The sequence below is a fragment of the Camelus dromedarius genome, chromosome 21, assembly GCF_036321535.1.
Source record: "Camelus dromedarius isolate mCamDro1 chromosome 21, mCamDro1.pat, whole genome shotgun sequence".
NCBI classification, from domain to species: domain Eukaryota; kingdom Metazoa; phylum Chordata; class Mammalia; order Artiodactyla; family Camelidae; genus Camelus; species Camelus dromedarius.
In genome coordinates, this window is record NC_087456.1 from 10,505,717 (window position 1) to 10,530,704 (window position 24,988).

General features: G+C 44.6%; 3 protein-coding genes across 10 annotated transcripts in view; 2 read left to right on the plus strand and 1 right to left on the minus strand.

Moving 5' to 3' along the window:
* LAMB3 (laminin subunit beta 3) overlaps positions 1-24,988 on the minus strand; it is a 143,771-nt gene that overhangs the window by 56,163 nt on the left and 62,620 nt on the right. The window contains exons 1-2 of one of the 6 annotated variants that reach the window (XM_064477149.1): positions 12,341-12,403; positions 7,018-7,165 (exon numbers count right to left, since the gene is read on the minus strand). The exons of 4 other annotated variants lie outside the window; for them this stretch is intronic. In XM_064477149.1, the coding sequence (XP_064333219.1) occupies positions 7,018-7,030 (13 nt within the window). In that variant the 5' untranslated portion in view covers positions 7,031-7,165; positions 12,341-12,403. Of the gene's footprint in view, positions 1-7,017; positions 7,166-12,340; positions 12,404-24,988 lie in introns of those variants that run through there. One more of the 6 variants, XM_064477150.1, reaches the window with a different exon arrangement.
* On the plus strand, positions 4,049-5,089 carry G0S2 (G0/G1 switch 2). Its single transcript, XM_010992152.3, has 2 exons — positions 4,049-4,201; positions 4,359-5,089. Exon 2 carries the CDS (start codon positions 4,390-4,392, stop codon positions 4,699-4,701), a length of 312 nt encoding a protein of 103 aa, XP_010990454.1. The 5' UTR covers positions 4,049-4,201; positions 4,359-4,389; the 3' UTR covers positions 4,702-5,089.
* Positions 12,501-24,988, plus strand: part of HSD11B1 (hydroxysteroid 11-beta dehydrogenase 1) — a 34,615-nt gene continuing 22,127 nt past the window's right edge. Inside the window, exon 1 of one of the 3 annotated variants that reach the window (XM_010992153.3) lies at positions 12,501-12,567. Coding sequence is in view for 1 of the 3 variants with exons in the window: in XM_064477152.1 (XP_064333222.1) it covers positions 23,040-23,061 (22 nt within the window). In the remaining 2 variants the exon portion in view is untranslated. Of the gene's footprint in view, positions 12,568-23,024; positions 23,062-24,988 lie in introns of those variants that run through there. The other 2 variants (XM_064477153.1, XM_064477152.1) reach the window with 2 other exon arrangements.

A 24,988-nucleotide genomic window follows, 5' to 3' on the forward strand; every position in this document is an offset into this window, starting at 1 on the left:
CAGCACTTCAGGGAGGAAGAAGAGGGTGAGCAAAGGTGAGGCGGCAGCAGTGAGAATGAACTGTTCCTTGGGCTCTGAGAAACCCTCTGTGGAACAAAGCCTCCTTGTTGGAGAAGAATGGGGTTTGAAGTTAGGTGAGATGGGAAGGTCACATGATAGAGGTCCTGGATCCAAGAATACTGATCAAGTCAATTTAACATGCAGAATCCAAAAGTGTATCACGTGGGCAATGAGAAATGATCTGGTTTTAAAAGGGCAATTAAGAATAAATATTTAATTTAAGGAAGTTTTTTTAAGCCTGTTTTCTTTCTTTCCTCCTTTCTTTCCTCCTTTCTTTCTTTCTTTTTTTTTTGATGGAGGTACTGGGGATTGAACCCAGCACCTTGTGCATGCTAAGCACATACATGCTCTACCGCTGAGCCATACCCACCTCCTAATTTTAGAAAGATTTATTTGGTGGTAGTGTTTGAGGTGAATTAGAGAGGAGAGGACAAAAGGTCAAAAAAAAAAAAAAAAAAAAGGTCCAAAATACAAACATACCCTGAATGTTTCTCTGAGTATCCACTAAATATTTGACTGCATGCAAACTTAGCAAACATAGCTCCTCCTCTACCAGTCCAGTGGGGAAGATATTCATCAATCCCATAGTTACTTATTAAGGACCTGCCTGCTATGTGCCAAGGATTATAGTGGGCTTTGCAGACACAATAAAGAATAAAACAAAGTTCTGGTCTTCATAAAGGTTATCTTCTAATGGGTGTGGAAGACAACACAAAAGCAAACCAATAATTACATCAGTATAAAGCCAGGTACTAAGCACTACAAAGGAAAATACAGCAGGGCATCCAGCAGGGAATGGTGGGATAAAGTGGTCAGGGAAGACCTCTCCAAGAAAATGCCTGTATTTCTAACTCAGGGAACAGGCAAAATGGAGATGCCACTGCTAGAAATAAGCATACTGAGAAGGTGATTCAGTTTGTAAGGGTACAGGAAAAGTGGAGGTCTTGTTTTACAAGTAGCAAGCTTGTGATAAAAGCAGGATATCCACCCAGAAATGTCTAGATTCTAGAAGTCTAATGTACAAGGCTAGAGGAAGATAAAGGTTAGACGTGTAGATTTAAAAACCACCCACTGATATTTGAGAGATAAGAACTTTCCCTCCAAAACTAATTTACACGAAATGAAAGTAACTCAAGGACTGAAAAAAAAAAATTGGAGTGTAAGGTACACCAATAGTTTTATTATGTCTCCCAGGATGTTTTCCTTCCTCCAGCCCCCTGGAATCTCCTGGAGGAGTGGGCAGTGATGTTGGTAAACAGCAAGAAGCTGTTGACAAAATAATAATAGTAATAATTGAGGCTCATACACAATCAGCCATCCAAAGAACCGCTGCTGTCCTCTGTTCCTTCCAACCCTCAGGCACAGTTGTTGGGACAGTGCCATCCCTCTTCTGTCCTTATTCCTTGGACCACATGTTGCCCCCTTGTGATGGCTTCTTCTGCTGATAGCTCTGAACGTTTTAATGTTTGGGAGAAAGGAATTTGGAAAGCAAAATCAACGAGCGTTAAATTGACCTCTCTTGCCTTCCTAGAAATGGCAAGAATTAAATGTTAGGATAGACTCAAGGATTCTAGTTCCCGGAACCGTCCCAGTTTCAGCACTGTTAGTCCTGCATCCTGGAGAAATCCCTCAGGAACCCCTAGGCAAGCAAGGATGGCGGGTCACCCTTCTGCCAGGTTGACCTGCGCGATGCAACACAAGCCTTTATATCTCTAATGAGATATCAGTGCAGTCAAAACGCATGCTTCGTTTCCCAAGCCTTAGCCACACTCCTAACCTAGAAACTGGGTTCTCCTTCCCACCCAGACAGAGGAGCTGTGTCAGGAACTCCCAGGCATGAGGCAACCCTAGATTCCTCAGCCTTCTATTCCCACCATCTCCCACTCAGCCTCAGCTACCACCTAAACCAGGAACACCAAATCCACCAGTGACCCCAGTCCATGCCACTTGCCACCGCCCTCTCTGCCTAGCCTGGCCAGCAACCTGGTGGGGCCTGGGGACCAAAGTCAGATTCTCAGAGAAAGAGGGAAACCCCTCTGAGGTGATGAACCCAACCAGAGCATATCGCAAGAAAGGGGAACCCCACATAAATTACAGTCTGCTGACCTTGGAAGACGTGCGGTTTGCGTCTCTGAGTTACAGAATACCGGAAATGCTTACTGAAGAGTCAATTTCAGAGTTTTGGGTTGTCTCTGAGTTACAGAAATACTGAAACTACGTACTGAAGAGTCAGTTTCGGAGTTTTGGGTCCAAGGCTCCAAAGGGCTGACTCACCTTCAGAGCAGAAACCACGTGAAAGCCCTTATATTAAGACGCACCACCTAGGCCCCTCCAGAGCCACAGAGGTTGAAGCTCACACAGATCTCGGGAAAGCTCAGAGATCATGTCTGCCAGCTACCAGAGACTTCTTCAAAATTAGAAGGAAGATTCAAAGAAAATGCTGAGACTGATAGTCATCTCTCCTGTTACAGAATTTTCCGGCCTGACAAGGTTAAAATAATAAGCTGGAAACACAAGCTTCCAGGAATAATCTCAACTTGGCCCCTTGTCACCTTGACTGCTTGTGTACAGACTAAAATGCAGAGTTTTAAATAAGTTCCTTAGGTAACTTTGCCCAGTCTGCACACACAAACGCTACAGCTTAACTACGAATAGCCAAGGTGAAGGGTTGGTGGTGGTGTTGCCTTTTGAAACTGAATTGTCTGGGAAATTGCCTCAGACCCCAAAGAAAGGTTAATGTTAAAATTTCTAACGACCCAAATATATGATCCCTGAAACATCCCTTTCCCAGTCCCTCCCCACAGCGCTCGGCCTGGCCTGACTGACGTTGACAGGCTGTTGCAAGATTGCATCACTGACCTTTGCAATTTTCTGGCCAGTCCGATTTCCCCCTCCTCTCCCTGCCCCGTCCCTTTCTCTGCTAGAGGTGCTTGGCCTGGTGTCTCTCCTTTCCCCTACTTGCTAACTAACTCTGGTATATGGATAACCAAAGCTCAACTAGAACACACCCCCAGACAGGCGATGATGTTTAAACCCAATTAAAATTAATCCTACTCTCCTCATGCTTTCAAAAGTACTCTCTACTCTAGCTTCTTGCCCAAATTGTCAACTCTCACCCTTCTGCCCCTAAACAGTTTCAATGATAAGCTGATCTGGTACAGCGGTGTTGGCCCCCAGATGCAGGGAAGTGGCAAATAATTACTCAGGAGAGCATGACATATTTGCAGTCCAGACCAGCAGACAACTTTTACCAATAGCCTCCTTCCACATTCACCTCCCCCCAGCCCCTAATTTCACTTCCTAGTGGGAGAGTTTGGATTTGATGGCAGTTCCCTGATACACAAGATTACAAACACCTGCAGGAACAGAGGCTGACCACACACCACACACACCCACGTGGGCACACACCCACATCTATGCATAAAGATCACCCTCAATGGATTGTTATCTATCCAGTGACCATAGCATTGCAAGCACTTATGAATAAAACCAATCAGACCAAAAAGAAATAGTCTAAGCACCAACTGTGTTATACAAAGCCTGGAGACCTCTTCTGTTCATTGTTCGGATCCCTCCCCCTTGCCTTCTATTTCCAATCCCTATGTGTGTGGAAAGATGACAATCTTTCTAAATAAAAACTAATTTTTCAGTTAGGTAGAATCCCAGGTGTCTTCAGTAGGGGTCCTTCTCAGGCTGCCCCGAACGAGGGAAGCTGTGACCCACCCACACCATGAAGAAAGAGGTTGGAAATGAACGCGGATACCTCCCTGGGCTCCGGGCCCTCACCCTTGTGCAACCAGACCCTCCCTCCCCCGCACCCCCAGCTCACATGGCCCAGGAGTGCACAGCTCTTGGCCACCTCCCGGAAGGTCCCTGCCCCGCTCCACCCCTCACCCCCTTCCTCTTCTCCCTCCCCTTCTTCCTCTTCTTCCCCCTCCTCTCTCTGGCTCTGGTTGCACGGGCCCCAGCCCCGGGAGCCCAGGAGGCGGGGCTCGGAGCAAAAATATAAGCAGCCCCGGGACGCTGTCCCGGTACCAGTTGCGGAGTCTCCCTCCGGAAGAGCCGCGGCTGCGGAGGAGGAGGAGGAGGAGAACGCAGAGGCGCGGGATCCCCGCACACGCCGATCGCGCGGCGCCCCTAGGTGAGCCTAGCGGAGAAGAGCGCGGTGGGGCGCGGGGTCCCGGGCGGGCTCCCCTCTCTGCGGCCTCCCCAGGGCAGGCTGAGTGAGGGGTGCTCTGGAAGCTGGAACCATCCTCCGTAGCTAAAGGTCCCCCTCTCCTGCTCCGCTCCTCCTGCAGGTCACTCCCAGCCCGAGAGCCCGGAGCCGAGATGGAAACGATCCAGGAGCTGATTCCTCTGGCCAAGGAGCTGATGGCCCAGAAGCCCGGCCGGAAGCTGGTGAGGCTGTACGTGCTGGGCGGCGTGCTGGCCCTCGTCGGCGCGGTGCTCGGCCTGATGGAGACCCTGTGCAGCCCCTTCACCGCCGCCGACCGCCTGCGGGACCGGGAGGCGGCCGTGGCCGAGCTGCGGGCCGCCCAGGAGCGGAAGGCCCTGCGGGAGCGGGCCCCGCTGGAGAAAGACAAGCCGCCGGAGGCCGTCCAAGGCTGCCGGGCCCTCTCCAACCGGCTGCACGCCTCCTAAGAACCCTGGGGGGGTGCGGCGGAGGGAAGGGGAGAGAGACAAGGGAGAAGAGGGAGCCAGGGCGCGAGGGTCGGGCTCCCGTGGGAGCCTTGTGCTATTGGGACTTGCTCCTGAGAAGCCACTGACTTCTAAGACTGAACTACCACACGGATCCACCAAAAGGAGTTTAGGACTGAATTTTGCTGCTGTGCAGCACTGAAGAGGGATGACATGTCCAAAACTAGGTACCTGTCAGCTATCTGAGTGCATCTACCATTTTACACTGCGTTGAAAGGAGAAGACATCCTTTTTATGTTTTTATTGTTATTATTATTGTTATTATTATTATTATTATTATTACAGTGACTACCATTTTGCATTTTGAAATAAAAAAACGTTTTGTACTCTGTCTTAGCATCTGATTCATGGGGGGCATGGTTTCCTAGGGTGGGCAGCAGGGAGAGCAGGTCTGCTGGTGAAGGGGGGTCTTACACTGCACAGCGGAGAGAGCAGTTTGCTGAAGGTCAGGCAACACTTGCTTGAATGCTTCCGATTCCAAGATTGATGTTCCATGCTTATAAGTCTGTTGAGAATTTGTTTTTGCTTTGTGCTCGGAGTGAAAAAAGAGACACTCTTATAAATTCTCCCAGACTTAGCATTTTAAGATAAGAAGCTAAATCAAGGAGGGGAGGGTATAGCTCAGTGGTAGAGTGCATGCTTAGCATGCACGATGTCCTGGGGTCAATCTCTAGCACCAACATTTTTTTAAATGAAAAAAAATTTTTTTAAAAAAAACAAGATAAATCAATTTCTGAGCTAGAGTAAGTGAATGAGAGATACTGACTAATTCCAGATCAGAAGACCTATTTGCCATCTCACACCTGTGCCCCAGAGGCTCTGTGGCTGATACCTCTTTCTTCCTAACTGCATTTTAGCATGTGAGAAGGAGGCGGAAGGAGAGGAAGGGACGGAGGGACGGAAGAAACTAGCTAGTTTGTAGGAAAAGAGGGAAGGCAATCTCCCAAGAACATTTAATTGGATGTCCAGTTCTACCCAGCCTTCCTCCTCACAAACTCAAAATACAGTGAAGCCTTCGGTTAGAAGGGGGAAAAAACTGGTTATCACAGACCTGAGTCCTCTTCTTCCAGGGAAGGTGGCACTCTAGGGCTCAACATAGGAAATTTTAAGCAATGGCTCTTAAAGAGGTAGCCTGGGACAGAAGCCTAATGCCACTCTCCTTGTGATTTTAATACATCTCCTGCCCTAACCAGGTCCAGACATTTCACTCTCGCCATCACTGCCTGTGCATTTTTGCAGACATAGCAAGGCTCGTGCCATTGCCTCTGATCAGACTCTCAACCACCACCACCCTCTTCCCACACATACACCCTTCCATTTTATTTCTGCCAACTCAAAGTCCTGTGCAGCATTTCTGGCCCTGATCGGGTGCCATCTCTGCTTGAAATCTCTCCTCATCACTCCAAACAAAAAAGCAGTCAGAATCCAGTGACACACAAGGCAAAAGAGACATACTTAAAGGAAGAGCAGAATAGCCATGGAACCACTGTTTCCCCAGTTTCCAAAATGGGAAACTTGGCCCTGTATTAAGGTGACATAGCCTCACCTTAAGTGTCCAAAAAACTCAGGAATTTACCCAATCTTATTCTCTCAGTTGGCCTTCCCAAGTGCCTTGCCTATTGTGTTTCCTGTTCGTCCACCCACACAGCCACCACCTGGTCCAGCTCTCAGCGTCTCAAACCACCTTCTGCACTCTCTAGCGGGAGAGAATTTGCCCCAAAACATCCACTGCCAGACTGGGGATGGAGCCCTTCCTTCCCTACCATGCATCCTGTTGCTCCTCCCCCAAAAAACCATCAGAGCCTCAACTTCTGTACCAGGTTTTCTGGTGTCTCTGTGACCTGCCTGCATCTCAGCTCTTCTACCTGACTTGTCAGGCTGAACCCCAGGACCCTCCTAGTCCCTTTTGGTCTTTTTCACCTTTGTTCACATTACCCTTCCCACCTGAATGCCCTCCAACCCACGATCTCCACACCTTCTGAAACCATATACCTCAAATTCTCCAGGAGAGGTATGATTTCAAATATCCTGCCTCTTGTCAAACTATATATCAAATCATGGACTCCGATTTTTGTTTGAGAAGGTAATGCCTATGTTATTTGGTTTGCCTGTATATAAAAATATTTTTTTACATGTCTGCCTAAATATGTAGGAAACGCCTATGTACTTTTAGTTTCAAAGGCTATGCTTCATGCCTATTCATGTTCAGATTACCCAACCCCATCAAATCCGAGCTATTGAAATCTTTTCTGTCCTCACTGATTCTTCTCATTTCTCTGAATTCTTACAGGTCAGTCAGTCTGGTTCTCATACCAGATCATGCAGTAATGGACCATTTTTTCCCAGTTGTTATACGGAGCTGGTCTTCTCTCATAGCATAATCTTCTTGATGTCTTCCTCTTTAGTGCTGAAAGAAATGATCAAGTCTTAGGCAAACAGTAGGTTCTTCATATATACTTGATGTCTCAATTAATCTATGTATAAAGTGAGAGTAGTGGTTCTCAACGGGAAGGGAAGCAGTTTCATCCCCCAGGAGACATTTGAAAATGTCCAGAGACATTTCTGCTTGTCTGGTAGTGAAGGAGGGGTACTCTTGTTGGCATCTGTCTAGTGGGTGGAAGCCAAGAATGCCATTAAACATTGTATAACACACGAGACAGCCACTCACAATAAAGAATTCTCTGGTCCAAGAATTTCAATGGGACTGAGATTGAGAAATCCTGGGTGAAAGGATAGGAAAGGAAAATGGTTTGTTTAATAGTTTCAGAATTAAGGTTGTGAGGTTGCCTCGCAAGATTATGTCTGGTTGTGATCAAACTAAGTCCCTCTCCCACACAGGGACAAAAATGGTCCTTGGCCTTTTCCTGTTTGGCAATTTTTATCAGCAACCTAGGAGAAGTGATAAAAGATACACTTATCAGTTCTATTTGGTGATACGGAGCTAAGATAGTAGCGTCAGAGTTCAAAATGACTTAATAGGCTAGAACCATGCACTGATGCTAGCCAATTGAAACTGAATAGGGAAGAAGATACAGCACAGAATTCAGATCCAAAAACCTGTTGCATGACTATAGAATTATGAAGACTTATTCTAGCAGCAGATCATGTGAAAAAGACCTAGATATTTTCACTAATTACAAGCTCAGTAGAATCCAACAAGGATTTGTGACAGGGCTGCTAAATTAAACTAACACCTTATTAGCAGAAGTAGAATTCCAGGAAAACGGAAAAAGAGGTGGTTTTGTTTTACTTTGCAGTCTGGCAGGTGGGAAACCGAAGAAGTTAAGTCAGAATGCCTGGATTTGCTTTGGCTGGACTCCACTGTTTGCTAGCTCTAAGACCTTGGACAAGTTACTTATAAACTCTCTGCCTCAAGTTACTTCAATTCTTTCCTCATTTATAAAACGGTACCTTCTGAGTGAGATAATTTTGCAGACTAAATGAAATAATGCATATAAAGTGCTTACAGCCTTACCTGGCGTATAGTAAGCCTCCAGCCAATGATAGTTGTCATTGTTATATTTCTAGAGAGATCTTGACACACAAAAACCTGCTTAGATCAGAGTAACTTGGGCAGATAAAATTCAGAAACCCTGTCACATACAGAAAAATTGAATGAATCTAGAGAAGATAAGATACAGTAGTGTCACATAACAATTGCCTCCAAATATTTGAAGGGCTGTCATATTGGTCCAACAAAGTCCAATAAAATGCACTTGTGGTACGTGGCTTGAAAATGCAGAACTAGAATTAACACGTAGGCGTGCAAGGAAATGTGTCATTAAGAGATCAGAGTAATTCAAAACATAATGAGCTGTGATGTATAGTAAGCTTCCTGTTACTAAAAGGGCCCAAGCAAAGGTCAGAGATCATCTACCGGGGATGGTATGAACTGGAGAGGAGATTTCTGAACTTAGAGGGAGGTTAGTTAGATGAGCTTTGAGGTCCCACCCACTTACATGATGCTAGCATTCTGTTTAATACAACTACCAAATAGGGAATGTATTTCCCATTCCAGCCTGCTTCTTCTCTATGTTTTCAGTGCCTCTTTATTCTTTTTCTTAGCATAGTAAACATTTTCCTTCTTGCTGGATGACTACTAAAAGTAACGGATTTCATTTTGAAAATAAACTATTTCCTGATTAAGTTTACCTCTCTTAGAAAACACTTTACCCTTGTGGTCCTTTAACCTAGGGGTTCCCACAGTTAGTCATAGTGAAGCCCTCATTAGTCACTTTGCCCTTTGACAAAACACCACAAAAGTCTGCTCTATTAACATTAATAAATATATGTACATAAATTTGTGCTATATCAGATGCCGACCTGTCCTATGTTCTATGAAAACAACTAGTAGGTGTCAACTGTGAGAATATTAAGATGTTTCCACATTCTTAGGAAAAGTTTGATTGTTCTATAATCATGGTATCCAGAACCAGTCGTAAACCCACCAGTTCAATCAATGACAGCTCACCTCCGGTAACATAATTTTACACCCCAACCAGTCGATAACAGTCCCTCACTTCTGAGAGCCATCGAACCAGGAACTGACTCACCCCATAAATATATTTCAGAGTGCCAACCAAGCAACAAATAAATACGCTTCTACAGATGATGTCAGCCCACTTATGTCCAGGAAAGTACACCAAACTCGGAACTTCACATTTCCCCAAAAAGCAAAAGGTATACTTACTGGGTTCCTTGTGTCTAAACTCTGTTTGCCCTTCAGATCTACTGCCAGGTAATCAGTCTCAACACTAATCTGAATGTGAGTAGTTTCACTGAGTTTTCACTGCTTCTGTCATTTATAACCAAGTAGGTCTTTGTATAAAATCATTAGGCCTCAGTCTTTGTGTAAAGTAATAGAAATTTTAGTTTATAGATGTACACTCTGGTAAATAATTACACCTAGGCCTCTGGGTAAGTCATTAGACATTTTGACTGGGTGGTATACCACGGAGTAATTAGACATAGGTCTCATATAAGTTCATCAGACTCTTTTTTTTTTTTTTGGAGGTATACCATTTGATAACTATATTTGCCATTAAACTGCTATTCCCTTGCTGTTCACTTCTCCTTTGCTTTTGTTTATCAATGTTATGAAGTCTTACGTGTTTTGTTGTTGTTGTTGTTGTTCTGGAATGCCTTATTTCTGATATACAAATAAGGAAGTGTTCCATATGAACCGGCCCAATAAGTCACCAATCCAATCCGGTCCTAAGGGACAACAGTTCGAGGTCCATTACACAGGTGACCTACTCAGGAAAAGGCAAATAATCAACCCTGGCTCTGGGACCCCTACAAAACCTTCATGAGAGCCCTCCTTGTCTTACTCATTGTGAAAAGAAGTCAATTTTAGTCTACATCCTGGGGTCAAAAATTTTCAGGTCATCGATTGCAAGGCCTTCCCTAACCTTGGCTTAGAAGGGGAATCCAAGACAACCATTCCCGGGCACACATCCTTACTAAGTGAACCCTCTCGGCTTTCTTGGGTTCTTCTACATCAGATTGGCACATTCCTCTCCGACGAGTGCCTGCTTCCTGTATACAGGTGCCCTGTAATCCTAACTCTTGCACTTACTTTGATAAAGGGCAAAAACCCTGAGTTTAGAATAACAATGGCCACCATGAGGGAACTTTTTACATGTCAAAATCAATAAATTAATACATTTAAGAGGAACCCCAGAAATCTAAAGAGTTAGCAGTTTGCTTCTTTGATTAGGCTTAGGCCTTAAAAAACAAAATTCTAAGTCCAGCATGGTCTTGCTCAAAGACACTTATAACCTTCTGGAACCCACCCTCATTTCATTTTTCTCTTCCACTTATTTTTACCTGATCTTCTATATGAGCTGCCATTTTTTTTTTCCAGAGTTTTCTTTGGGAAAAAAAAGCAATTACATTGTAAAATCGCTAAACCAGAAGGCAGCCCTAACGAAGTTAAATTGAAACCCTGGTCTGGAGCCATATTAAGAGTTATAATTAAGGATTTTCCTAAATCTCAGGAAGCCAGGCATAAATCTTTTACATAATTTGGGATTTTATTAGGTATTTACTCTTCTGGATTACAGATCTTTACCGACTAACTCAGTTAATTGTTAGTCCTTCAGCTGGAGAAAAATATTTGAAAGCAGCCAGGTAAGAAAAGAAAAACTTAAATAACTCAGCTTTATGAAATTTAAAAAAAAAAAAAAAGTGCCTTAAGAGGGCGAGAAAAATTAGAAAATACAGTACAGAAGACAATTCCAGGAGCCTTTCTTTTAAAGATATCTTGGACAAAAAGTTGAAAATTATAAACTAAAAATGAAAACAGACTTTAGGAAACTTTCAAAGAGCAATCTGGAGTAGACCCAACAGCTGAAGTAAAGGAGACTTGTTTTTTTTCATTTCTTTTCTTTTAATGAGCTCTAATATTACTTAGGGAGTTTAATGAGAAAAAAAATTAACTGAAATCCAAAACTGGCAGTTAAGAAAACATCCAGTGTGTGACGAGACCTTTTCAGAGAGCCTTACAAAGTGGATAAGCTAGTTCTCCAGATACAACTGGCTCCTGAAAGAAAAACAAGACAAAAAAGTCTTCCATCCTCTAAGACTTGGGAGCCTGTAGATAAAGAAACGGGTAAATATTGCAGGTATCAGCGTTGTTGGAAGAACCAGTGTTCCGTTTTGGCTAAGAAACAGAAAGATGACTATCCAAAATCGGTCCAGTGATGCTGTCTAAAGGAGACACTAGAACCCAGCAATTCCAGCCCTTCCTAATTTATGCCCCCAAGGCACAGAGAGCTCAGTGTGCAGCCATGTTAGTTATGCTCCCCACCAGGGCACGGCTCTGTCTAGTTCGGCTCACGACTCTGTTCCCAGTTCCAAGCCCAGTGCCTGGCAAAGAGCAGGTGCTCATTAATCTGTTGAATGGAGAATAAATAACTAGATGAAGAAAGTAAACTTTTTGTTGACACCTTGTTGTCTCTACCTTAGTTTTAAAGAATGAAACCCTCTGACGTGATAGGGGACCCTCTATCATTAGTCCGTGTGAATCAGGCTGGAATTCCTGTCTCTACAAGTGGAGTCCCTACCCCATCTGGATCCTGTCTCCCCTCTGCCGTCTACTCCACACTCCAGTGGATGTGAGCACCATAATGGTTTATAAGTAACATAGATGACTCTCTAAGGAGTTAATAACTGAGAAACGACTGGACCCACAGCCTCACAGAGTACATCAGATTGCTAGTCTCTCCCGGTGGGGAAGGAAAATCCGCCCAAACCCAGTTCTTGTTTTAGTAGTTTCCTTTGCGGCAAAGCCAGGAATCCAAGAGTGAGCACTTGCTAAGGGTGGGACAGGGTCTGCCTGGTGTGCCGCTGGCAGATCTAGAGCTGACAACAGTAATGGATAAGTCTCCGGGGCAACCAGGACCGCTTCCAAGCACTCCCACCCTGGACGGCCACAGGGGTCCTCTGTCCTTTGGGGAGCCCTGATGTGTGATGCCCAGGACCAGCCCACTCTTCCCTTCCTTTGGGGCTTGTCTCCCGGTGCCTCCCGGCTGCAAGATAGTACTAGCATAAAGGTCTTCTTCCTTGGCCTGGGTTTTACCTTCTTGTATCAGGTGACAGAGCAGCTGGTTCCAGCCCCAAATCAGGTCTTCTGACTCCTCCCAGAAACCAACCAACTTCTGAGCAGGAAATCCTGCCCCTCCCCTTCCCGCAGAGGAAGAGAGAGATGAAACAGAAGGGAAGGCAGAGGAGGAGGGAGAGGGAGAAAAGAAGCAAAAGGAAAAAGGAGACCAATAAAAAGAAGTCAAATTTGGTTGAAACCTCAAGGTAAGACTTTTTAAAATCACAATAATATATAATAGCATCACTATAGGTGTCAGGGCCTAGTCCATACTAGGTCCTCAAAAACCGCTACTGAAATAATGCCTCTATTGGAATAAACTGGAGGGCTGGGCTGAGAGAGACTTCAATGCCAAATGCGGTCAAAAAAAAAAAAAAAACCCAAAAAACAAAAACAAAAAGAAATGCCCAATAAGCCTTTCAATGTGTAGGAGGGAAGATGTGATAAGACACAGATGGAACCAGATGTTTGTTGCTGGCATTGAGCACATTCTGATCATTTTGGGACAAAAAGTTAAGTTGGAGCAAAAAGTTGTAAAAATAGTTTTTAAAATGTCTGCGTGTTCTTTTGAAATCATACGAAGATTGCAGGTCATAAGCATTATTATAAAGTGACTTTAAAGCGATGACAGAGCACAAACCCTAGGCTGTATCTTGGGCGTTGCTAAGAGTGCCGGTATCCTCTATTTTGCATCCAATCATCAGCTGGCTTAATAGTTTTAATATTGAGAGCTGGAGCTTTGAGGAAGGCTCCTTTTATCTCAAGGAGTCTTGTCCAATGGACCAAGGGAGGCCGAAAGTTGTCAATCAAAATTCTTCCCGTGTTATTCACCTATTCCTAAATCCCGGGGCCCTCTGCTGCTCCAGATACTGACCTGAGCCTGTTCAGACAGAGTTCAAAGGCACTTCTTTCAGGTCCATTAGTGAGAACCTGACAGAAACAGGAAATGCTTTCCCCACTCCCCACACCCTCATTTACCCAAACCCTCGCTGACCGTCAATAGACAGTATCTTCCAGAAGGTAGAAGTTTACTAATCCAATCACTTGGGGGGATTCAAATAGCTCAGCACAGGCTTTCAAAGTGCCTATAGCCCGTGATGGTGTGTTTACATAACAGTTGGCTTTGAAGAGACCTGCTCCCCCAACTTTTCCAACAGAGCTTAACAAGCCAAAAGGACAGACTTCAAGTGTTGTTGTTTTGTTTTGTTTTTTCCCTCTTTTAGTGCCAGTATTTCTCTTTGGGTTTTGTGTGAGTAAATCACAGTCAGAAGCTGAAAGGAGGGTGGGAGAGGTAAGGAGAGATAGAAGAATCTCGCTCCTGCTCACCTGCCAGAATTTGAAAGGAACTGCCTTTCCCTCTTCTGTATGATACGAAAATAAAATCCAAAAACCCTAGCTCTTTCTTTACACTAATGTCAGTACAGCTAAAAGCCTCCATGCATCCAATTTCTGAGCTGGAACAAATCTTAAGGTAATCTAATTTAATTCCTCTTGTTTGCCAGCTGAGGGAATTGAAGCCAAGGCAGGGGCAGGGCCTTGTCAAGGTCACCTATGTGTCAGTGGTAGAGGGGAGACTAGAAATCAGTTATCCTGGTCCCACCCAGGGGCCTTTTAAGAAACCACCCAAACTTTATAAGAAGGTGCCCCAGCCACCCACCAACTTCTGATTAAATAAAATAAAATATTCAGTTGAAAGATGCTCAAGTAATGCTTACCTGGCAGACACGGGAAGAAGGAAAAGATTTTCCTAACAGTTAAGCTTTTCCAGAATCTGTTTTGTAACTCTCAGGGGACTAGAGAGAGTAGAAGAAGGCTTTAAGGCAGGCTGGTCACGAGAGAACTGGAATATTTTACATTCCTACCACTGAGCCAGCATTTTACATATCTCATCTGTTTATATGATCTCACAGTATCCTCATTTTACAAATAATGTTTTTTTTTAATTTGCTCAAATTCACAGAGAGAATAAGATATTCTTATTTCTGCACCTCTCATTAGCAGGTCCAGGATCAGGCTGTAGACTGATGTGGATATTTCTAGTTCAGGGATGGGCCCCTCCTTACTCAGGCCCCTCCCCAACATGGACTCTGGCTCCAGCCATTTCAGCCTACTGGAGGTCACTCTGACATGTTAAGCTATTTCTAGACTCCTTCCCTAAAAACACAACAGTTCCCTCTGCTTGGTATGGCCTTCCCTCAAATTTCTTCATCTCCATAATTTGGACTTACTCTTCAAAGCTTAGCCCCGGGGCCACCTCCTCCCAGAAGGCTTCCCCACTGCCCTGGGCTGACTTGGATGCCCTCGGCTGTACTCTGTGCACCCAGTGCACATTCTGACTACACCACTGTGAGCTCTGATTTACAATTACACTGTTGTTATGCTGTTATTATGCTATCGTGAACTTTGATTTACTTGTCTACCTTCCTTATACTTAACTACAATCTTCTTGAACCAAATATTACTCAGCTTTTATATTTCTGGCACCGAGCACAGTTTGGGGGCATTTATTCGTGCTCAATAAACATTTGGGGAAGATGGATAAATGAATCAATGAAATATTTCCCCCCTCCTTTTCTTCCATTCAAATGACTTAAGAAAAAGTCTCACTCCCACACTGTTGACTCTTGGGTACCTTGGGAGGAATACAAGTCGGTGCTACCACACGCTTCTTCTCATGTCAAGCCTGAGAGGCTACTCAAAAGAGGGCTCCAGGGCTAAACGTGCTGTTTGAACAATCATTCATTTCTGCTCCCTAATAAGTGCGCTGACCCAGGAGGAGAATTTGCATGCTATAAATCACAAGGACAAAGAGAACCAGAATGGAGACAACAGCAGACGAGAAATGTCAGCACCCTCTAGGAAGATACAAGTGGGTGAACGAGGGACTTAGCAAGCCGGAGACTGCTGGAGCCCACAGCGCGTGACGAGGCGCCAGCAAGAAGCCACGGAGCCCAGGAGAGGCTCAGGGATTAGGGCACCGGGAACCTCAGCGTGCAGAGAGAGGGATGCGGCAAAAGTAGGAGGAGACACTCCAAATCCCCTCCCTCCTCCCTTGCCCACCAAGAAGAAGGAAGGTTTATCTTCTGGAGAAACTGGCCACAGGGGCGCCGGCTCAGGGACATCGGGCTCAGCAGAGTGTGGGCTTAGGCATGGAGCTAGAGACGGAGGATAAAAGGAAGATTCCACACTGAAAGATGAGATTCCCCAGCCCCTTGTCCTGGCTCAGCTCCCCAAACAGGCACAGCCCAGCTTATATCCCTCTGCATTCACCTTTTTGCAGCACCTCCCCCTCCCAGGCAGAAGAATTAAGGATTCCTCCTTGTAAAAAGTGTCCAAGAAATTTAAAAAAAAAAAAAAAAAGACTACAGACAATGATACCTTCACATAGCCTCTGGATTATCCTACAGCGGAACCCTACTGTTGACAAGCCCTGCCCTCGCACACAGAGCTTCTAACAGCCACAGAATGTACGCCAGGGATCACCAAGCATCAAGTGAAAGCCTCTGACTTTGATGGTGGAGTCCCCAACATAGATAATCGAGAAAGTGGAAGAAACTGGCAATAGCCCAGGCAACATCAGTATCCCCCCACGAATAAGGGAAGACAGTGTATCTGTCAGTGAAGATCAGGGAGCCAAAGTTTTTAAAAAGTAGGAGAGAACAGGAGCTTTTTAAAATACAACTGGAACTTTAAAAATTAAAATGAAACACACGAAGATAAAATTGACATTCTCCAAGAAAGTAGGACAGAAAGGTTAAGAGATGAAAAATAAGGCAAAAACAATAAGAAACTCACAGGATCCATCCAGGAGCTGTGACATCTTCTAATAAGATTTCCAAAAAGAGAACATAGAGAAAATGGAGGTGAATGCATTAACCAAAAAGATAATTTCTCCAAAGTTTCCCGTAATGAAAGATTTGAATTTCCATGTGGAAAGGACCCAGTAGGTGCTCAACACAACAACAACAACAAGACTCTCCCCAAAGTACATAATTTAAAATGCTAGAGCCTCAGGAAAGAAAAGGATTCCCAAAAGTTCTAGAGAGAAGAAAAACAGGTCACAAACCAAGGATCAAGAATCCAGGCAGTAATTGAACTTCTCTGTATCAACAGTGGAAGCTGGGAACTGAAAGGCAATACAGCAATGTCTTCCAATTCTGGGAGAAAATCATCTCCAATCTTGAAATCCTTACCCAGCCAAACAATGAATCAGGGAGAGGGTAAAGTAAGGACAAGCAGGCAGAGCTGACAGTATGTGTGGCCAGGGTCTGATGGATTAAAGCCCATGTAAAGATGCTAAATGCACAACAGTACTTCTGCATCCAAGGTCTTAAAAAAAGTTCCCTCCCATTCACGAGGCAGTCAACCAAGAAAAAGTCGGACCTCCCAGGTGAATGGCAAAGGCTATCAGTCTACCTAGATCCTAGTCCTGACTGGAATAAGAAGACTGGGGGCTCCAGAGGGAATGTCCCCTTGGAACAAAACCAGACAGATTATCCAATTAATTTGACCAATTTATTTGCATTTTGTTGCTCCTATGATTTGGAGAGCATGGACAACTAAGTAAGCAAACAAACAAAAACGAGTGGTTATTAACTCCCACGGGGGGGAGAAATAGAAGAAAAGAAATGCAATCATAGTACATTACATTGCTAAGATGTAAAAAATTAGTCATAATAATATGAATACTGACTACTGATTTAATTAAAATTGTGATTTAATAGCTAGAAGGAAGGGAATGAGTAAAAACAAAGAAGTCCTAATATTCCCTAGTAGGCAGTCAATAGATCATCTCTAAAATTGCAGACTCAAGAAATAGCAGTAAATGTTTTAAAATATGGAGTTGATTCCTAGAGGAAAGAAATAAGATTTTAAAACGTGGTTGCCTCTGAATGGGACTAGGGCGTGAGGAAGGGAGGAACATGATTGCTGTTATTCATTATAAGACTTTTGTTACCATGTGACTTTGTAAACCCTCCTCATGTATTATTATATTAACAAATACAAAAATTATTTAGAAAGAAAGAAAAGAAAGAGAGAAGAAAGAAATGGCTCAGTCAAAACAGCAGTCTCCTTGGATTACATTCTGTCTACCAGTCAGCGTGTTGATAGCTGGAGCCATTAAATTAAGTCTCGAACAAGGTATATTTAAAGTATTTACCTAATTACCCAGAGGAGTTTGCCGGTCTTTCTAAAGGTTACTTCAGAATCACCTGGGGAGCTTTGCAAAAATACAGATTCCTTGTCTCGCTCTTGCTGGTTCTGATTCAACAGTCCTTGGTGGGGCCTGGGAACCTTCCCTTAGTTCCCCCAGATGATTCAATTGCACAGCAACGTTTAGGAACCACCGGACTAGAGCAGAAATTGTGAATGTGTGTAGGGAGGGGTGAAGGAGAGGGGTTATATGTGATTTGTGTGTGTGTAACATATCGGTATGTTGTGAGTCTGTCTTCCTCCTTCCCTTTCTCTTTCATCTTCTTGTATCTTAACCCATAAATCTCTGGACTGCTAAAAAACACTGCCAGAAATAAAGATCCCCCCATCCCTGTAATTTTAAACTCTGGCCGTCTGCTTTCTCTCCCAGCCCTGGGGCTCCCTCTGCTGGCAGAAGCCTGTTAAAACTCTTAGCATCCTAAACCTAGACATTCTCCCTCAGTTCCTATAAGGCCATTTTCCCCGGCTGCTTCCAAGCCTTCAAACTTCGTGAACCTCCCATAAAACAGAAAAGGAAAAGTTCAACCAACATGGGAAAGACTTTCCTGCCTTACAGGTGTTAAGTACACAAAGATCAGGAAGGAAGCAGAACGAGGCAGAAATGAGAATAAGCATTACATATTGCAGTCAAGCCTGAGGAAAAGGAGAACTTAAGTTCTCCACCACCACCCCGCCTTCTTCCTCCCCCTCCCCCAAGAGAGATGGACAGACAGGGAAGCCACACCCATCTGCCTCTCAAAAATCAAAGAATATGAAAAGGAATATATGTATGAATATGTATGACTGAAACATTGTGCTGTACACCAGAAATTGACACATTGTAACTGACTATACTTCAGTTTAAAAAAAAAATCGAAGGAAACTCACTAAGCTATAAAACTCACTGAATTGGAAGCAGAGGACAAGGGCTCCATATCCACCCTCACTTTACGTCCTCCATTCTCCTTTTCTGGAGTCACGTGCCAGATCCTCAGACCCCTAAATCATGCCCCTCCAGCAATGCTGTCTATGAACTTTGTTGGATTTTTCCCACAAGCTGAAAACATGCTGAACCCAGCACAGTATCTGGCACAGAGAAAATGCTCAAAAACGGGGATGAAAATTTAACTCATTGCTATCCTAAAAAATCAGAACCCTCCTTCCCATCTGCCGCCCTCCAGAGCTCCTCAAAAGTCCCCGCTTCCCCACACTCACACTAAACATTTTCTTTCCTCATGTCCAGCACTCTGCAAGCCACAGCATTCCGGCTTTAGTGCTTTCAGAACTCTCTAACAGGACTCCAGTGATTCCTATATCCAGACCCAAAGTGTTTTTGCCACTTGTCATCCTCCTCAACCTCACAGAAGCTTCAAAGCTGTGACCTCTGGCATCTCACTGAGAGTACCGTCCTACCCCGGCCCCAGGTTCTCTGTTCTCTCTGGTCTTTCTGCTCCCTGCTTCCCCTCTGCTCCCCTCCACCAGCTCTCCTCTTCTGTAATGTCCCACAGTGCCCTTCGTCCTCTCCCTGGGGTTGTCATCCACTCCTATGGTTTGAACTTGAAAGAATATGATTTAATTCTCCCCAATCTGTATCTCTAGCCTAGACCTTTCTCCTGACCTTCAAATACCTAGCAGACATCTTTGTCTGTATGTATAGGAGTCACTTTCCATTAAACACTCGGAAAATTCTTTTTGAGTACCTACCGTGTGCCAAGCACAGTGCTAAGCACTGGGGATATACTGGACGTAGACCAGGTCTCAGCCCTCCCAGAGCTGCATGTAAGGGGAAAACAGACAAATGAGCAACTACGAAGACAAAGGGATGGGAGCTCTGACAAGAGAAATAACCGGTGTTTGGGGAGCACCTTAGGTGTCCAAGGGACACTCTGAAGGGTAGAATCTGAAGGATAAGAAGGAATGGGGGTAGAGTGGTGAGACGAAACAGGTGGTTAGACTTCCAGAAGCTTAGGAGACAATGCGGCACAGGATAGAGGTTTTTAAGACTCATCAGCATAAAGATAGCAAGTGGAGTCATGAGAGTGGGAGAAGCCACACACAAAAGACAGAGAGAGAAGGAAATAGTGAGGACGGAATGAAAGCCAAGTCCAACATTCAAGGAATCCAAAAGGTAGAGAGAGTGTATAAAGAACACAAGAAGCAGCAGTCAGAGGAATAGGAAGAAAGCCCAGAGAATATATACGGACAGAATCCAAGGGAAGAAGATGCTTTGGAAAGGGAGAGAGGGGCAGGAGTGGAAGGGGCTCCTGAGAAGTCAGGTAAGTAAATACAACCAAGAAGCGGAGCACATGGGAGGAAAATCTAGCTGGGTGTGGGTGGGGGGAGCCCAAGAAACATCGCTGGGCACAGGTCCAGAGCTGCAAGCTGACAGCGGTCAAGGCCACATCCAGCACAGCCCCGGGGAGAGTGAGGTGTTGATGGATGGAGTGGGGCTGGACTGATGAGCCTGAAGAGGACAGGGGACCCAGAACTTTCAGCGTAAGGTCATGAGGGAGTACAAAGGGCCAGGGAACAGGCAGAGTCCTGGGATGGGGATGAGGAGACCACAGGGTGCAGAGGTTTCATGTCTTGAAGTACAGGGTCCTCAAGGATGTGGTTCCTGCTGACTTCTCCAGGCTGGTTTCTCCCCATGGAACCCCATCCCTGGAAATTCAGTCATCCTGCCATATGGAATTGTTTGCAGTTTCCCAAACATGTCACTCTCTTCCACACCTCCTTCTATTTTCTCACACAGCTTCCTCTGCATGGAACGTTCTAAAACCAACCCTCCCCTCTCCCCTGCACACTCCTGGAACCCAACTCAGTGCTCACTCTTACCCTTCTGCATTTGCCAGGGGCATTCCCACTCTTGTTCCAATATGGCTTAAGGTTAACCTCTTCTCTGAAGCCTTTCCTACCTGCCCATCCCCCACGTGGAAAGGGCTATTTCCTTCTTTCCATCCTCACCACAGACTTCCATCTTAGTGCTGGTAACACTTCATACATTTCATTTATTGAAATGTCATATATCTCCCTCCTTCTAGGGCTTGGAAAGCATTTTACTGTTTTTTGGGTTTGGGTTTTTTAATAGATCATAGGACCTGACCTATAGAAAGACCTAAATAAATGCTGGGAGATGAAATCACTCAGCCACCTTGTGGCATGTACCTTTTTCCTTCTTTCCTACTGAGGGCCTTTTGGGGGCTGTCTGTGGCCAGGTGGCTGGGTTCCACTGTAGTAAAGGTAGACAAGGTGGTCTCGTCTCTATCAGTAGCCATGGCCAAAAATGCTTTGTGCACACCTAAGGCGCAGTTTTCCAGTGTTCCCAAGGTTCCATGCCACTCCTAGGATTGCCAGATAAAACACAGGACACTCAGCTAAATCTGAATTTCAGATAAACGGTGAATAATGTTTTAGTATAAGTATAGCCCATGCAATAGTTGAGATTATCTATCTCCTAAAAAAGGTATTTATTGTTTATCTGCAATTCAACTTTAACTGAGTGTCCTGTCTTTCTATTTAGTAAACGTGGCAACCCTACTTCCTCCAAAGGGAGGTGGCTTCCCTCGAATGCAAAGTCACTGGCACCCTAGAATAACACCAAGCGGAGGCTGCTGTCCCAACCTCACGTGCTCCCTGAAGGCTGAACAGAACAACCAAGGAAAAAAACTCCAGATGGCCGCAGCTACGTGGTGGCTTTGCTGGAGTCAGTCCTCTCCCCTTTATGGGCCTCTCATGGCTCCCTGGTGCTACCCGTGTTTCACCAAACTTTCCAGAGAATAACTTTTTCAGTTACTACACGTGGCTACTTAGAGCTCCAATGCAAGTCCACAAGAGACAGGCCAGGGGAAAACCTGAAAACTGCAAGTACGGCATGTTTGGAATTGTCTCTGCCCCACCCCCACTGAGGGGCAGGGACCAGCCAGGCTCTGGCTCTCATTAGGGGACTTATTCTTTACCAAGAGGCTCTTGGCTCTCCCAGGGAAACAGATTCCAAGCAGTTGGCCGCACCAGTCCCCCCACCACAGACTATATGTGACTGGTGGGGACAGGATGGCAGACACAGGGCAGATTTTCCCATCTCTCATTCATTTTCCTGCATCTGAGCTTCCATTAGTTGGAAAATACAAGCCTGTCCATTAGGAATAGGGTCCTGCAGAAGGGCTGACAAATAAGACTTCTCCTCTTGTTAGACATAAAGGGGAGAGAGAAGAAGGGGTGGGGAGGGGAGGAGTCCATGTTATTAGACAAAATGATGTAAAATGATGGTTATTTCCATAGCTAACAACAGATTTTGGCAAACATGACACAGACTTAGGAGATCATAAAAAATCAGACCTGAGGAATTGGATGGGGAAGGGGGTGGGGTGGGAGGGGTGAGGGAAGGGGAGACTTCCATGCATTCTCACATTCTGCTAAGATCCCTTCCATCTCGACCTGTCAGGACTGCTTTCCGAAGGAAGAGAGCACCTCCCAACACAGAGGGTTCACCCACCTCCAAAGCTGGCCCACTGTTCCATGGGCAGGATTCCTTTTCACAAGTAAGAGGCCGCTTCCTTAACAAAGCCACCAAGCCGTCCCCAAAAGCACTCCAGCCTCCGCTGCCTCCAAAATGACAGGTGCTCCTTTCATGACCTCCACTTTATGCCAGACGCACAGGAATTCCCCTTTGGCATTCTTCTGCATGGAATGTTCTACAAACCAACGCTCCCCTCTCCCCTGCACACTCCTGGAACCCAACTCAGTGCTCACTCTCACCCTTCTGCCTTTGCCAAGAGCATTCCCGCTCTTGTTCCAATATGGCTCAAGGTTAACCTCTTCTCTGAAGCCTTTCTTACCTGCCCATCTCCTTCTCCTCACATGTTTGCCACCTCCTGGTAGTCCTCCCAGATCTGACCCATCCCGCAGAGGCCCTTTCCCATTCAACTCCCTGCCCTCTTCTCCCCTTCTTGCTTTGTTTGACCCCGTTTACATAGGTGGGGGTGGTCAAGTCGGAGAGACACGCACCTCCAGCTGAGAGGGACCCATTCTCTGTGGGGTTTTGAAATGGCCAGGTCACGTGGAAGGCATTTCACTGAGAGCCTCCTCTAAAACATAGATGGTCAGTGCTTTACAAAGGAGGGGTGGCGTGAAGGAATGCGCAGCTTGCTTTGTCGCTATGGCAGCAAAAGGAACGTTATTTGATTGGTGAAAATCTGACTGGAGACAAATGCTAGGTGAAACACTCAAATTCCCTTTTGCCTTTTTTTTCTCTTTTCCAATTTGTTGAGCACCACTAGAAGAGAATTAGGGGGCAGGGGTTGATCGGTTCTGGACAGAACGCTAAATCCCAGCAACCTCCCTGGATTAAAACAGGCTCCAGAAAGACAGCAATTTTCTCATGGCTGCAGTGCCTCAGAAACCCTGAAACAGCACAAGTTCACTGAATGCCTATTTTGGAGCAAGGCGAGAGGGACGGAGAGAGACAAAGATGAAAAAGACATAGTGCATGCGCTCCAGGAGTTTACAAGGTAATGAGAGAACCAGGCGTGTAAATACAGACGTACAGGGGACCCACGGTAACTACATGATGTAGTCCAAGTGTGGTCCCCATGGGTCCCCAAGACCCTCTTAGGAGTTTAGAAGGTCAAAACTATTTCCATAATCATATTAAAACATCATTCACCCTTTTTCCTTCTCATCCTCTCATGAGTTTCCCCAGCCTACAGGTTGTGTAATAATACAAAGCTAATACATGGATGCTTCTGTATTCTTGGGTTAAACAATTTTTTTCTCAGTCTTAATTCCTTATACATCAGTACCAATATCAATGGGTGAAACCACATATGCAAAAATACTTTGAGATCCTCAGTAACGTTTAAGACTGTAAAGGGATCCTGAGACCGAAACTCTTCAGAACGGCTAAGATGGAATGTGTCATCTGCCATTGCACATTGGTTTCATCTCTCGTTAACACATTTCACTGATTAAAAATTGTTTCATCGAAGTCCATGAAAATTATTTTATTGGATGCTCGCTCTCTATCCCTAGTCCCCAGCATGACAGCTATTTGGCCATCTCATTATTAATCTGCTTGTGGGGCTTTTTCCTTTTTTTTTTCATGTGTCTGTGTTTAAATGTGTCTTTTGAGGCAGCCTAAGGCTGGACTTCATTTTTTAATTCAGCCAGCAATCAGCATCGGTCAATGCGTTTATCACCTGCAGTTCATCCGGCTCGCTGTTATTTTTGCCTTTTTTTAATTTATATTTTCTGTAGGGTATTTTAAAATTCTTTTCTGTCGGACAAGAAACTTCCCTTCCCTGGTCTGATCATCTTCCTATCATTTTAGCATCATCGTATTTGAAAGCAATTTTTCCCTGGTTCTTATTTGTTTGCTACTAGCAGTATACTATGAAGAAAATAAAACTGAAATTCCTTTTCCTCTAGAGTCTAGTGTGTAACACAGCTTGGTAGCATAAAGTCCTTTATAAAACAGTGCATTTGCACTTTGCAGTTCTGACACAATATAATGTAATTTTCCACTTGATTATTTTTTTAATTTTTTTTTTTTTTTCCTATTTTGTCCTCCATCGAGTCCTCAACTGTTCTCAAATCTCCACTGTCTTCTGGAAGTGAACTTCACAGCTGTGGGCCTTTGTTGACAAATTATTTCATCTCCTTTGGGTCTTAAATTATTTTCCCTTGTTCTGAAGTGAAAATTCAGTGAGGGTTTCCAGATACCAGACTTGGAGTCATAATTCAGTTTCTCTTAATCTTGTGTGAATCCTCCAACCCCCACCTTCAATCCAAGGTCCTCCTTCAGTGCATTGATCCTCACTCTTATCACTACATGTAAATGGCTTTCTCGGCTCCTTTGGTAACTTGTAGAATTCTGGATTTGCTCTGTGACAGGGTAATGTTTATACTTCAGTTAGTTGCTTCTAAGTTGAAAAACTGAATGATAATATATCTTAAATTTTCTTTGAGGGCTGTTCCTAAATGAATTCTTGCTACAGACATAGCAAGGTGGTTATTTCTGTATTTCTGCAATAAATTCTAAATTAATAGGGGTTTCTCCCCGACCCCAGTCCTTTTATTGTTACTAGATCAATTTTTAGCTGGATGAGGGCTTTTCAGGCTAGTTTTGTTTCAATGGTATTTGTTCCTTTTTTTTTTTTTTTTCGCATCAGACCCCCTCTTCCTACCATTGCCTCCATGTTTCTTGGTCCTCTATAGCCTTTATAAGACCTAGTTTAATAGCTTCATGCCTTTTCTTCTTGGCACTCATTATTTGTTCTTTATTTGCTGCTAAAGTAAGAAGCGTACATTCCGTTGCACTTGTCTGAGAGTCTCGACCATGCATGGATTTCCCACCATCAGCTTTCTGGCCGCCTTGCAGTCCCCTTTGATGCTGTAATATTGTTCATTGAATTTGAGTGTGGGGCTTAGAGGCTTGTT